Below are 15,735 nucleotides of genomic sequence, written 5' to 3' on the forward strand. Positions count from 1 at the left end.
AACTGAGCCAACCTCCAAATGAGCTGGAGCCAGCTCACATTTGGTCCTCTGGTACCAGAAAAGTTTTGATTAAATCCAAATGATGTTGTTTAAAAGCTTGAATTTCAACTGTGTTTACAAATATGCCATATTGATGATCCAATACAAGAACTGTCCTCTTCCAACTCATTCGATGCTGAAAAGAAAGAACACTTTCATTTTTTTTAATGCTTTGTGTGTTTTGGGGTTTTTGCCAACTTCAGGGTGAAGCTGGTTGTATTTAAGCCAAGTTTGAAACTGCAGCAGATGTTCAGTTTCTACAAACTGGACGTATCCATGAGAATGTGCTCTGCACGATAATAAATGATGGGAGATAACATTTTCGTATCATCTGGTCTGGAAAAGCAGTGAAACATTTATTTAACTGTGCAGATTAGGGCTTAAACGAATAGTCAATTGATGGATTTTTTGTCTCCAAAAAATGATTCAACAACTGTTTTGATAATTGATTAATCGTTTACATACTTTTCTAAGAAAAATTGTTCCAGCTTTCCTTTGTTTAATGTTATTGTGAAGGATCAGTGTTTTATGACATAGTTTCATAATTGTCCTAGTACAGATATCCAGGAAATAGAATAAACTGTTTACCTATGGAGAGTTCAAAGGTCACCGGCCTGGTTCCTACAGATGGGTCCATCAAAGTGACTTCAAACAGAGATGCAAACAACAGAAAGTCCTCCGGTTGTCCCGCGAAACCCTGAGGACGAAAAATAATAAGAAAACCTGAGAGCTACAGGACTTCACTCTCTTTTCTACCTGGATCACCTGCTCATCTGCAACTCTGACTTGTGGGGTGAAGTCTTGTTCTGGGTCCTCTTTTGTTTGACCTGTGTTGTATGTCCTTCCACTTGAGCAGGTAAAAACTAGTTCTAAAAGTATATCTTGTTACTGCTATGCAGATGATATTCAATTATACGTTAGAGATGAGAGGTGAAAATGAAAAATGTTTGTCCACACGCAAAAAAGAATTAGAGATCTATGATATGCAGTGGTTGCCTTCAGTCAAAAATGGGGTTACTATGCTTCTTCCCACTAATATTACAATGGAACTACCAATTAGCATTGCCTCTCAACAATGTTAGTATCTATGCTGGTGGCACTGACCTCCGGGAGTGGGTGGATCTCCTCAATCTCCACGGTAACAGTCTCTGGTACCTCAACTCCAGCGTCCCCAGAGTCGTCGACCACTGCGCTGGCAGAAGCAGACGCTACGACAACAACAACAAATAAACAAACCAATGAATAAACTACAAAAACATGTGGAGGAATCTAACCAAGACGTCGAAAAAATGCCCGTGGGGCGACTTATATGAGTCTGTAATAATATGATCAACACTGACAGTGACAGAGACTGTTTATTGTTCCCAGGTTGTCGTTACTCTGAACTTCTTTAGGGGCGGAAATATCAGAAATCACTGACATTTGTACTGTAGTATGGCATAATTTCTTCTGCTTTTTCTTTCAACATCGTGGCTTTGAGACAAATCATTTTTAAAAGCAAATATTTGAACTACAGCTGGAATAAATCTCAAACATTGGGAAACATTCTGTTTTGAGATCCTTCATCTGAGTCAATAAATTAGATAGTGAACCAGACATATTTGTGACTTGTTGGATGGCTTCCAGTCTCCCCCTACTTCTAGTCTGCGTGCTAAGCTAAACTTAGCATGCTCTGGTCTCGACAGTGGACATTCAGAGAAGAAACTGATATCCATCTATGTCCTTGAGCTAAAACATGAAACTGGTTCACCTCTCTGTTTCCACTAAATGACAACTAGAAACCACACTCTCCCATTTAAAGTTGTTCCTCCTGCTTCTCCTCAACAGACTGACCTTCCTTATTATTTCCCTTCTTGCTGCTCCTCTTCTTCTTCTTCAGTCCGAACTTCCCCAGCGCTCCCTTCACCTTCAAAGACACACAAGAAGGAGTCACATAAGAGTCAAAAGGGATATTTGAGATTCGATGAGCTGATCAGGTTGGTATCATTAAGGTTACATACGATTTTATTAGATATCGTGGTTGCCAAGGTAACAAAATCATTACTAGCTGCTGATAAACTGCAGTGTTGTCCTGGTTTAAAGTCTGTGGTAACATACAATAAGTAGGACGTACCTTTCCTAAGGCAGCAGAGCTTTTTTCTGGGGTGACGGCAGTAGGGGAGGAGTAAACCTCCACAGAGAGAGCGAGAAGGATCCGACCGCGGTAGAAGATTCCTTCACCCAGACCCTGGTTCAAGGCCTGGAGAAGAGAGTCAGTTAGTGAGGGTTGTTCTAATACTTGTTGTAAACATAATAGGTGGCTTGAAAAGGGCAGAATAACAACCATAGACTGTATAAAATATTATATAGCACCCACCTGTCCACGCCCTCATTTATGACTGACTTTAAGCTTTAATATAATTTAAACAAGTGAGTTATCTAAAAATTCATTGTCATAGACAGGAACATTTTATATAGAGTCCAAAAGATTTTTGTACCAGGCTGTAAACTTGTATATTTCTGCTATAAAGTTGGGCATTTTGAACATGGGGGTCTAAAGGGGGTGGCATAGGTTCCAACCAATGTTACGGTTTGAGAAAGAATCTCAAACTTTAGTTTTGACATATGGCTCAGCCCATACTGGTACTGAATCCGCAATAGGTGTAGACGTGCCTATCATTTTCCCAGCCCACTTTGGATGAAACCACACCAACTCCCATATGATGAAAGCCATGACACTGTATCGATTGTGCAGTGATTCGCTCAAAGCGTTATTGTGATTGGATGCAATGCAGAATTATGAGTGACAACTTTTAATATTAAATATTAGGATTGATTTGGTCCTGTCTGGTTTACCTGGTGGACGTCTCCAAGGGTCGAGTTCTGAGGAGATCCGTACAGGTTCACCCAACTTGGTCCAAAAGTGGGATTAAACCCTGCAGGACAGATATTTTACCGTAAATTCTCAAGGTGGGCTGACATTCAGACATTGGAGTCTGGCTGGTCTCCATTAAAGTGAAAAAGTGTGTGTATAAACTGCGGGTCGTACCATTCCTAGTGTGGTCAGAAATCTGCTGCAGGTCCAGGAAGTGTGTTGCCAGGGCGATGTCTCCCATCTTGGCGTCATCGAGGACCTGGACTCTGATTCGCTGAGCCAGAGGAGGAAACTGCTCAATGAAGGAGATTTCCTCGTTCCAAACTGGACAGTTGGTGGCGCTGGCAACCGACGTCTCCCCCTGCAGACACAAACACACAAACACACAGTTGTTGTAAAATTAAAAGACAATTAGCGTTTTCAACCAAAAGGTTCCAAGAACTCTGGAGCAAGATGAAAGAAAGAAGTAACAACAAGTTCCCTTTGCTTATTCCTGTTTAGGTTTCCACCACATGAACAAGTTGATACTTGAAGTACATTTCGTTGTTAATACTTAAGAACTTCTATTGAAGTAGTACTTGGGATGTACACATTTTACCTACCAATACCTAAGTATTTCTACACTTTGGTATTGGTATTTTTACTGAAGTAAGTGATCTGATTACTACTCCACCAACAATCAGTTACGACCAGCCCAGGAAGCTCAGCCCCAAACATTCCCCCAGAGCATGGACTGTTTTGGTAGCCTACTTGGAAGATAGAACATATACAACGCACAAAATATATAAAAACATGTGCATATACACATGTCTGAGTACCTGTTGTCCAGCAAAGGTCAAAAGTACGTATGGATCGATGAAGATTGTCCGGTCAGTGGCCTTTGACATCTTGGCCATCAGCCCCGCATCCATGGTGGGCAGACCCTCGGCCCTGTAGACCCGGACACGGAACCGAGCCCACGGACGCTCAGAAGCCATACCACGAGGAAGCAACAGGTTCCTGCAAGAAACAATTCACCAGCTGTTTAAACTTAGCCTCAAAGTAGTCCAATTTTTTACTAATGTAGTTTGGAGGTCCCGCTCTCGGTGACCCACACCTCATTTTTCTCAAGGCCCCATGTATGTCTATCTGGCCATGTCCAATTCATGACTTATATTTTATGTGATCAAAGAAATGATGATTGATCAATGATTCATATGCGCAAACACAACATTGACGTCAACCGCTATGCAGATGATACGCAACTGTATGTCCCATTAAGGCCTGGTACCACAAGCGTTAATAAAAAAATTGATATCCTGCAGCTGAATGACTCCAAATCAGAAATCGACATTATTACCATCATTATTACTGTAGCCCAAGCACTCGCAGCATTCATAATCTCTTCTCTAGTCTGGGCGCCTTTATAACAATTTATCTAATTAGGCCTAAAAGCTATGTGTCAATTTTGATTCTGATTTGTCTTTTGATGCTCAGGTGACTAAAGTTGTACAGTCCTGCTTTGCCCAAATAAGACAGCTTACCATCAGATGAAATCACTCCTTTCCTCTGAAAACTTAAAAAAGATCATCCATGCTTTTATCTCCTCCAAAATTGATTATTGCAACGCACTTTATTCTGGTTTCAGCAGGCAGAACATCGAAAAACAGGCAGTTGATACAAAACACTGCTGCCAGGATTTTACTAAGAGAAGCGACCACATCACACCAAACTGCCCTTCATGGTTACCTGTGATTTTTAGAGTGGATTTTAAGATTTTATTGCTTGTTTTAAGCCTTGGATGATCTGATTCCTGTCTTTACTTAAGATTTTCTAGCAAGGCCATACTAATGCTTCCAAAATCCAGACTTGTCATTAAAGGTGATCAGGATTTTGCCGCTCAGCTGTAGAACTTAGTATCTTCCGTAAAATCTCTTCTTGAGACTAACTTTTATTTAAAGGCTTTTTCTTTACTGATGGTAAATTGTTTTTATTTTTTATTTTAATGATTTTATCTTGCTTAAATCTTGATCTTATTTACTTGGATCATGTTTTAATTGAAAAGCACTTTGTAACATTGTTTTTTTTAAAAAGGCTCTATATAATTACTAATATTATTATTATATGACAATGAATTCAAGATGTGTCGTTACTGACTTTTCAATGTCCTCACTGGCTCCAGATGAGGGTGGTGGCAGACTGGGCATGCTCATAGCGTCTCCCTTCATCAGCACACTGAGGCTGGCCTTGACGTAACCCTTGATCCCTGACCTGGTGTCTGTCGGGTCGGTGAGAGGAGCCCACTTCTGGTAGAAGCGGTGGTCTGGAGAGGTCGCAGAGAGGAGGTCAGAGCTCAGTGAGTGCTGTGCTGTGTTTTGATCAGTGCTGCAGTGTGAGCCGTACTGGTACCTGGCTGGTTGTACACGGTGGAGATGTCAATCTTAAAGGTTCCAATGTGGGTCAACAGGAAGGCCAGAGTCCGCCGGTGGAACACCTGAGAGGAGGTGACATTTACAGTTTGTCACCATGGTAACAGCAGTATAAAGAGAAGTGAAAAAACAAAACAACCAAAGAGCAGAACTGACCTTTATCTCTATGACTTTATCAAAGAGGATCTGTGGAGCCTCCTGAAACTCAAACTGGAAGTTCTGAAAGAGAATAGGAGGAAACCGACATGCTGTATTTCAAAGGCTGAGGGTTTTAGTTATCTTTAGAGGTAGAGTGAAGATACTGGAAAGATGTCAAACTAGACACCCTCAGAAATCCATTTGAACCATGTCATTCTAGCTTGTTGGGAAGGGGGCTGTGCATTTTTTTGCATGCAATGCAAATGTGTAATTTTCACCTATTCTAAAATTGTGTATTTTAATATTTCTGCATACTGGGTCCCTAAACAGTGTGACTGGAAAGTTGATACTGATATTAAGGATCCAATTAGTCCAATTTTATTATTCGTATATATGTAAGTGTGATGATGTTAGTCCACATTGACACATAGTGACACCATTTTTTGAAACTTGACATCACTGTATAAAATGACCTATTGTGACCTCTATGATAATCACATAAAAATGCCACATGTATGATTTTCCTAGGTTTATTGATTGTAAGGGGGTTTCTGAAAACTTTCCCGCACAGAGGCTCTCGCCATCCAATAGTGAAAAAACACAAGTATCAAAAATATTTTATATCAAATTAAAGCATTTTTTTCCTATGTTGTTCCTCAACAAATTTTGATTAGTTCTCAAGTGGTAAATTTTTTTTTTAAAATTTAACACCAAATCTGTGTAACAAATGATATCAAATCAAATATGGATGCAACAACTTATGAGACACAAGTGAGCATGGGAACGGCCGTTATATTCTTCCATCATCATGTTCTAAGCCCTTTCACACTTTCACAATTTATTGTAAGCCAATTGATTAATTCAATATTTTTTGTATTTATGATTAATGACAAGAAAAACTTGACACACAGTGCTAAACTCCATCTCAAATTAATATTCATCTCACAAGCTTTCAGATGATGTACACCATGTCTATTTGAAAGATGCTGTTGACCTCCTATCTGCCCCTGAACAACCCCCCGTCCCCACCTGTAATGTCTATTCCATTATACTCTACTGTACTATACTCCTCTGCACAGTCACCTCTCTGCATTACCTCGTTGTAGAACGGGCAGTTGGTGGATTTCTGCGTCTGGGTGCGTTTTTTCTGATCCCCCACTCTGATGAAAACTACAGGGTTGATGTTCACTCCGACCAGTTTCTGAGCCTCCAGGATGTTCACGTTCAACTGCAAACACACACAAACACACTTATGCACACCTCAATCATGTGAGTAAAGCTTCATGGTGTCCTCTGAATGGCAGGGACGTCTGTCTGCTAATCAGCGGAACAGTAATCAAGGATGCTGCAGGGTCTATTGGAGTTTGCACATCCAGTCTATATGTTTTGTGGACTTGAAGAGGGATTATGACCCTTAGAATGTCTTGGTGGGGCTGTTGCAGAAGTACAGAGCGCTAGTGCTTGTATAGACTGTTTCAAAGGCAAAAGCTTGGGTCCGTGTTCACTTCCAATCATCTTATGTCATTCACAAACACTGCAACAGGAAATAAAACATATTTAAAATATTTATGTGAAAGTGTGAAATGGTCTAAAACCAGAGTTATGTCCATATTCTCAGGCGGGAGGTAAAGCACTTTATCAAAGGGTAATATCCGTCTCTTTAGCTGCTAAAAATGTTCCACTTAGTTCACCAGCCTGTCTCTGAGGCCCAAAGTCCCTCCTAAAGGCTTAAACCCTGAACCCCTCTGGAGTGTGAGAGGCTGCAACAGCTTGAAATGGTATAAATACGAATGGGACAGCACTTTGCTGCGACATAAAACGTAACCTTGAGAACATGAAAACATGTTCGGTACAATTGTGGGTGTTTATTTTACATTATTTACTCCCTGATTTGAATGTTTTCCAGGCTCTTGCCTTTTCGAGATGAGAGATAAATGTGAAATAATCTATTTACCTGCTTTTGTCAAAACTGCTTGAATAATTTTTTTTAAGACCTGGTTAATGAATGAACCAGGTGTGTAATATAGTCTCTGCTTGCATTCCTCTGATTTCATGTGTTTTTATGTGCCATTGTTAATCCCTAAAGTTAACGTTTCTGTGTATATTTAATATACCAGGCTGAACACAGATGTGCTGTTCTCTTTATTTTAACTTTTTTTTATAGGCCTTTATTAAACCTGTTTAATATCACAACGCTATGAATTGTGGGGAATTGTGGGTAACCTTCTGACCTGTGAGTGTGGAGATTGGAATTTGGCCTTACTATGTCTATCTGCTGTTTGGTGCTGAGCAAGTCGTGTACATTGGGTTTTTACAGCTGTTTCTCTAAACCCTTTTTTTAAAATAAGGCTTAGCCCATATTCAAAACATTGTTGATCATCATTTACCCTTTAGCCTCTAGGGGTTTTAAGGTTAAAACCACTTCCTGCTGCAGAATGAATGTGAGAGTGAACAAAAACTGTAAAGTTTTGGGTCAGAGAACTAAACAAACAGCTGAAAATCACTTTAAATACTCTGTTAAGTCAATGTGAGCTGCAGAGTCAGCTGATCATTTTTTGCAGGTTCATCCTCTACCATAGAGATAAATAAATATATATATAATAGTCACTTTAATTAAAGGATTTCTGGCCATGCTGGAGGGATTACACATCACCTCAGGACCCTTCCAGTCGTAGCCTGAGGATGCGGCTGGAGAAAAGGATGTCTGGGCTGCCTTGATTACCATGTTGCCACGGTAACATCCACCAGCACAGACGCCTCAGAAAAAAGGATTTGGAGGAATGAACTCACCTGGAAGCTCTGGACTTTGGGCATCGAAGTGGCAACATATTTGTTCATCGGCCTGCAACGACTACACACACACACACACACACATTGTTGTCAGCAGATCATGAGTTGACAGAACTCAGGTAAACAAATAGACAGTGAAGGAACCAGACCTCAGCAGAGGAGTGAAGATGATGTCGGAGGCCTCCAGGTCCATAATGTCATCATCACTGTCATCTCCATCTTCATCCCCAGTCCGGACCAGGCTCCGGCCCAGATGACGAGCCTCTCTCTCCAGCTGACCTGGGCGAGCGACAGTCAGCTGACTAACAGTAGGGAGAGAGAAAGAGAGAGAATAGTTAATACTGTGGGCATACTTGGACAGTACCTTTTTATAGAAACAACTGTATCAGTATCCAGTAAGGCTCCAGCTAAGACAATGAACATGTGAGTTGTGTAACTTCTCACCTTTCAGGGTCATTAAATCCGTCATTCCTGATGACCAGAGCTGATCTGAGGATGAAGGAAGAGAAAAGACTCATGTGTTCAGTCTGGTCAGATCTGGAGGTCTGCACAAAAAAACTTCTTATAACACCAGAGTTTGTCTGAGAATCATCCGTTTTTTAAATTGTATTCATTATCAAAGTGATCCAGTGATAGTTATCTGTTCATAGCAAACCACCAATTATGACAATTAGCCTGGCAGTCGGGTGGCTAACTTTTACGGCTTAAAATAAGTCTTTATTTTGTCAAAACTGTCCAACTTTCATTTGAATAATCTAAGAGCGGAAATGGCCTACATTTACAGAGCAGTCTAAATGATCTCTGTGAAACCAGTCTTCTCTTACGACTCTGGAGAAGAAAGGGAAGAAGAAGATTAAGACGAATGTGGGAGTGCTCCTGCAAATGATGACTAAAAAGTTATGTTTTCCTCACTTATTTTAAAGTTAAGTGGAATATGTGGGGGGTTTTTGGGTTCAGTGTGGAAACGATGTCTTACTCATCCTGGTCTTCGACTTTCAGGAAGTCGAGTCCCTCCCAGTTTCCTGCTGCTCCCTCAACTGGATGATACCGAATGTCCAACTCGATGTAAATCTACAGAGAGAGAAGAAGAAGAAAAGACCAAAGAGATGTCAAACAACATTGGTGACGTTTTAATATATGTGCGTGTTTATTTGTGTGTGTCCTTACATCAGTCGGGCTGTAGTTGGCGTCAGTAAGCGGTTCCCGTAGCAACAGCCTCCCCGCTGTGACGACATGCTGGAGGCTGACGACCAGCTTACCCAGCAGTCTATGAACACACACACACACAGACATTTTTTGTTTGTCTGAGATTAAAACAATATATGTGTGTGTGTGTGTGTGTGTGTGTGTGTGTGTGTGTGTGTGTGTGTGTGTGTGTGTGTGTGTGTGTGTGTGTGTGTGTGTGTGTGTGTGTGTGTGTGTTACCTGTTGGAGAAGACTTTACTGCAGTTGTAAACACTGATGGACAAAACTTCATCTCTGATCACTTTACCATAGTGAGGCCACCGGAAATGCTGTGCACACAAGGACACATGCAACAGGTTACTTTTTTTGTAAAATTGCTTCATTTATGTTTTGAAATTAACTGAAAAGAAAATACAAGTAAATACAAAATATATATTTGCTTATATATATATATATATATATATATTTGCTTTTTCCAAACTATCAGTCAGATCTCACAGCCTTCTTCAGTATATGTTAATAGGTCAAGTGTCATAACATAAGCAAAGTACGGTCACATGAACGCCCGCATTGATATTTTTTCTCCCATATATTGTCTCTTGTGTAATTTACCAAAAAGGTTGAAATAAAGGTTGAATACACACACATCAGGATCAATTTAGAGTTCCTTTTCTTGCTCAAAGACACTTCAGAGACGGGGATTGAACCACCAACCCTGTGATTAACGGCCAACACAATGAGATACAGCAGCTAAACATTGAAGTATCAGGCCAACTGCTAACTTTTGTTCAAAAGAAAAACTCAGCCTAGAGGAAGAAGGAAGAGCGTATTTCTGTCTTTACACTGGATATTTCCAACCACACCCATTAATCACCGTGTGCTACAGTAGGTCTAGGTGCACACACACACACACACACACACACACACACACACACACACACACACACACACACACACACACACACACACACACACACACACACACACACACACACACACACACACACACACACACACACACACACACACACACACACACACACACACCTGGTCACACCTGAAGAACAAACACCAGCCTTACTCAGAGGCTCCACAGAGGAAAATAACTAAACACAGATACTCAGGACTCACTGCTGTGTTGACATCACACAGAGGTTCCTGTAATTACATCTTCTGACCTGTCGGCAGTGATTATGTCAACAAACAGGTGGCAATGTGATGAAGCGGGTGAACAAACATGTTCTCAATTTGTAAATTCATACACTTTAATGAGGCTTGTTTTCAAGAAAGTCTCCAGTTGACTAGCTCTCTAGACACTACAGTTCCTATGAGCCTCAGCGGCTGTCGTTGTTTGGTTAAACCCACCAAGTCACGGATGGTACACTCATTAAAGTACACTGCGGCTCGTCGACCACTTTGGTTTAATGAGACTATAGGGCTGTGTCCGAATCGAATATCAACCTCCAGTGCTGAAAAATTAAGCCAACAGTGAGACTTCGAGATCCCCTTGTTAAAATGCCCAACTTTAAAGCAGAACTTACAGCCTGGTACAATAAATGTTTTTGGTCTTTAGCTAATTTCCCTTTTAATTACAACTGAACGGGAGGTGAATTTTCATACAACTCACCAATTTAAATTATATCATTTGAAGTTACTCCAGGCCTTTGACCTACTCGGTTTTCTCAAAAATGCTTCCCCTGTTGACCTTGTGTTTTAAGTCACAATGCAGAGAATTGTGGGTAATTACCTGGGGCAAATTCTGCAGAAATGGGGACTTAGGAAAAGTGTTAAAAAATGGCTCAAATGTCCTCAAGAGAGCCGTCAAACACACGACTTCAGACACCTATGGGTGACGTCATGGCTTAATGTCTATGGTAAAATGTTCTCAATCACAATGCTGAAAACATGACATTTTGCAGGTATTATGTTTACCATGTTCGCCATCTTATTTTAGCATGCTAGTATTAAGCTGCTCATGCTAATATTAAGTCATTAGGATTCATCCTCTGAGAAAGATGATTGTCAAAAGGTCTTAAAAATCTATCAAATCGTTGTTGAGATGTTTTAGTCTGAATTAAACTGACATTGTAATCCCTGGAGCCACTAGTGTGGTAATTCCTGCTAAAAACTGTTAATTCAAGAGGATTAATAGTTTTTTGTTGTTGTTTTATTTCTCCTCGGGCCCTGATGGGTACAGTAGAGTGCAGTAGAATAAAATAGAATCACGTCTGTAGGTGTGTGTGTGTGTGTGTTGAAGGAACGGCTGTGTGTCTGAGTGTGTACTGTAGGAGTGGTACAGTTTCCTATCAGCTCCATTAAAATAGTTTCAATCTGAAGCAGACAAACAACTGCAGCTACCTGCTGTAACACACACACGCACACACACACAGGTATGATGAAGGTCATGTGATCTGAAATCTCAGCTGCGTCTCATCCTCTCAGCTGCTTCTACCTGAACCGACCGTCTGTAATCTTCACTCTCACATCCCATTCACTTCAATACAACCAAAGTCTTATGTTAGTAAACGTTAGAGAAAGTGAGGCTGGTTCTAACGATGACATCATCGTTCTGTGTTCTGATTGGCTCTGAACGTGTCCACCTGTGGCGACGTTGGTTTACTGACCTCGTTGAAGATGGCAAAGTTCTCACACTGCAGGACTTTGGTTTTATGGGTGAAACCTGGAGGACAAACAGACAGACATGTAACCACAGCAACAGTACTGATGTTAACCGGCTGGTGGAACTTGGTGGAAAAAGTACTTAGATCTTTAAATTAAGTAAAAATGGCAATACTGCATTGTAAAAATGTAAGAAAGTAAAAGCCTTGCATTCAAAAACGTTCTCAAGTAAAAGTACAACAATCTTAGCGTCCAAATATACATTAAAAAAGTAAGAGAAAGGTAATTGTGCAGTGTGGCCACTTTCACAATAATATGTATTATATTACTGGATTAAATTAACTTTTAAGAAGCACACTGTAACTTGCTACACTACTGCAATGTAAACAAAGAAATGTTTAATTATTTGAAAATGGAAAAAACTATTGAAAATGACAAATATATAGTATTAAATTATAGCATAACCTAATTTGAGGTTATTGTTTTTTGTTTATTTAAACTAATGACACAACAGGATCATATGTATTGTTGTTGTTTTAAATAGTGAAGGACAAAAGATGGATGTTCTCCATTGAGATTACCTGTATTCAAAGACTTATATATGACGTATCTTTATGTTTAATAATGAAGATACTGAGATTGAATTTGTTTGTTTTACATAGCGGTTAAATGTGGTGTTGTTTTTTGTTTTGTTTTGTTTTGTTGATGCTGGAAGTGTATATGAAGTAGATTTTATAAAGAGAAATCTAAATAAATATTTAATATTATATCGATAGATCAATGAAGAAACTAGTTGTTTCCTTAAAAATGTTATCATGGAGAAAATTTTCTAATTAATACGTGCTTGTAGATAATTCAAAGTAATTACTTTATATTTTCTTTTTTCTTACCATGACCTGAATATTACTGGAATACTGCATACTGCATCTTACGTATTTGGTTATTATGTGGAAATTAAATAAAACTAACAAAGATATGAGCTCATTAGAGCCATGTACTTTAAAACAGTGAGCTCTGATAAACATCTACACATAAGGAATGGTTCACGTTTTTTCAACAGTCTGTCTTAAAACAATAGTTGTGTGCTCATTTTGCTTTTTGAGATTATTCCTCCTGTTCATACTGGAGATAAAAAAATCCAATTATAACATGCTTCCAATGGAAGTGATGGTGGACAAAATCTACACTTCAAACATCTGGATTATATTCCAAAATGAATGTACTTTTAGTATAAAATGTCCTTTGTGTTCGTCACTGAGCGGCAGTCGAGGGACATGTCTCCTTTTCTTTTATTCAAAAGTCAATATGTCCACTCATGCACAAGTTTTAAGCACTTTCTATTTAAGCGCCTCTAAACTTCTACTCCAGGAAATGAAGACTTTTAAAAAAAAATTAAACAAACGATGACCTGAAAGACTACGATTCATTACTTATAGATTAAACCACCTAATAGGATGAAGAGCAGTGGAAATGAGTTCTACATTGACCAGCTACAACAGTAAAACGTTAGAGTACTTCATAACAGTAATACACTATTGTATATAATATTACAACAATCTGAAATGAGACATTCTACATAAAGAGTACTTACTTAATACTGATAAGCTTTTACTATTTTTCAAATAAGAAGTTTTACTTAAAATGAAGAAGTTTTAAAGTGTGGTATTTGAACACATCTCACATCTCTGCCCAGAGGTGGAAGAAGTACTCATTTATTGTACTTACATAAACGTAATCGAATTAATTTCAATAACTTTGTTGGGCAGCTTATGAATAAAGTTTTAGCTATAATATTACATCAGCAAGTAACATGTAACATAAGTTAATTGATAAATGTAGTGGGGTAAAAAGTACAATATTTGCCTCTGAATTGTCATGGAAGTACAAAGTAGCATTAAATGGAAATACTCAATTAAAGCACTTAAGTACAGTTATTGAGTAAATGTACTTTGGAAGCTGTCAAAAACAAACCATGAAAACAATTCAGAGACCAAAAGTACACTAAAGTTACGGTAGTCTAGTTTTCTCCGTGTAGATACGAACGGACAGGTGAGTGTTTGTTACCGACCTCTGAAGCAAAGCTCGACCTTCCTGTCGTATCGTCCCGGCAGGTTGGAGATCTTCCTCAGATTCACACTGATGGACATGATGATCCTGATGAATGTCTGTTCAAACCTGTACACCTGTTCACCTGTCTACCTGTTCAGGTTTCTACATTGTGTCCCTCTGAAGTCGTCTTATGAGCTCTCTTATGTCTTCCTTCTTCAACAGTTGGAAACTAACTAAACTGCTGTGTGTGTTTTCTGTCAAACAGTGTGAAAGGATGTGTGTGTGTGTGTGTGTGTGTGTGTGTGTGTGTGTGTGTGTGTGTGTGTGTGTGTGTGTGTGTGTGTGTGTGTGTGTGTGTGTGTGTGCGTGTGTTAGGGCAGGTCCTGTCTTATGTTTGAGAATGCAAATAGAGTTGCTCAACTAGTTTCCTCCTTATAAAAACACACACACACACCAGGTTGTGTATTTAAAACCAAAAGCTGCAAAATCATAGTGCTGAATTAAAGTTGCTCTTTTCTTCATGAAGTCTGGTGTTTGTTCTCTTTGACGTCTGTTTCTCTTTTGTTTGAAAAAAAAAACAACCGAGCTGGAAGAAAGAAGAAAACCAGAAAGGAAAGTTAAACAGTGTTTACTTCATAATTTTACTAAAAGTTTTCTACATATCTACAATTTAAACGCTACTTACTGGAGGAGACGGTCAAAAACTGATCTATCAGCCACCTCATAGACACATCTGGAGTTCTGGTTAGATAAAGACGGGAAGCAAAACAGTGTTAAATAGGAATTTAATTTAAACATACAGTCAATCACACCTGTTTTTTATACTTCAGTATTATTTCCTAATAATGTAGCATTGTTCAGTTTCTTGCTGTAGCACAGTTATGAAAGAAGTATCATTTACTGAAAAAAAAGCACCAATACAACAATGCAAAAATACTGCTACGAGTAAAAGTCCCGCCTTTAAAATGTTTCTTGTAAAAGTACAGAAAAATTAAAAACAATTTTACTAAGTAAAACTACTTGTTTAGTTCCTCATATATGATTATGACATTACCATATTTGTTATACTGATGCCTCAGTCTGTTAGTAGCATTTTACTGATAGCTACTAAAGGTGGAGCTACTTTGAACTACTTTAGGTATTTAAATAAGCTGTATTTAACATTTTGAACATGAATACTGATCAATAACTTTTATCCATGTAAAGATATTGTGTAGTAATGTCTAGTTAGCATCGTTAGCTATCAGCCGCCGGCTCGCCACCGACATGTTGAGAGCCGTTGAGAGGCAATGGAAAGGTTCCCTCGTGCCCGTCCGTCCAGTGGTTATCAATTTAAGGGTCAACTGTCCCCAAAGGGTCACCGGATAAATCTGAGGGGTCATTAGATGATTAATGGGAGAAATTATTTGTTCTTTTTAACCTCTTTGGGCCTTTTTTCGACTGAAACTATCTGAAAAACGAAATCTGATATTTTTCTTGGGAAATCTTAATCTGAAAAGTAACCTTAATAAATGTAGTGGAGTAAAAAAATACAATATTTACCTCTTGAGACAAAAAAACTGAAATAATCACATGGAGTATCTATATATTTTACTTAAGTACAGTATTTGAGTAAGTGTACTTAGTTACTTTCCACCACTGCAGAAGAAACAC

The 15,735-nt window shown here is 39.1% G+C and overlaps 1 protein-coding gene across 1 annotated transcript in view; it reads right to left on the reverse strand.

The window, feature by feature from the left end:
• Positions 1-14,180, reverse strand: part of fer1l4 (fer-1 like family member 4) — a 31,282-nt gene extending 17,102 nt beyond the window's left edge. The window contains exons 1-19 of the mRNA XM_054617033.1: positions 14,102-14,180; positions 12,039-12,094; positions 9,655-9,743; positions 9,397-9,496; positions 9,206-9,300; positions 8,674-8,718; positions 8,379-8,531; positions 8,230-8,290; positions 6,536-6,667; positions 5,458-5,520; positions 5,282-5,366; positions 5,030-5,195; positions 3,712-3,892; positions 3,068-3,254; positions 2,875-2,954; positions 2,153-2,278; positions 1,873-1,945; positions 1,144-1,247; positions 628-736 (exon numbers count right to left, since the gene is read on the reverse strand). Of these exons, the coding sequence (XP_054473008.1) occupies positions 628-736; positions 1,144-1,247; positions 1,873-1,945; positions 2,153-2,278; positions 2,875-2,954; positions 3,068-3,254; positions 3,712-3,892; positions 5,030-5,195; positions 5,282-5,366; positions 5,458-5,520; positions 6,536-6,667; positions 8,230-8,290; positions 8,379-8,531; positions 8,674-8,718; positions 9,206-9,300; positions 9,397-9,496; positions 9,655-9,743; positions 12,039-12,094; positions 14,102-14,180 (1,984 nt within the window). The remainder of the gene's footprint in view (positions 1-627; positions 737-1,143; positions 1,248-1,872; positions 1,946-2,152; positions 2,279-2,874; positions 2,955-3,067; positions 3,255-3,711; positions 3,893-5,029; positions 5,196-5,281; positions 5,367-5,457; positions 5,521-6,535; positions 6,668-8,229; positions 8,291-8,378; positions 8,532-8,673; positions 8,719-9,205; positions 9,301-9,396; positions 9,497-9,654; positions 9,744-12,038; positions 12,095-14,101) is intronic.
• Positions 14,181-15,735: the final 1,555 nt, after the last annotated feature.

Source organism: Anoplopoma fimbria, chromosome 17 (assembly GCF_027596085.1).
Source record: "Anoplopoma fimbria isolate UVic2021 breed Golden Eagle Sablefish chromosome 17, Afim_UVic_2022, whole genome shotgun sequence".
NCBI classification, from domain to species: Eukaryota; Metazoa; Chordata; class Actinopteri; order Perciformes; family Anoplopomatidae; genus Anoplopoma; species Anoplopoma fimbria.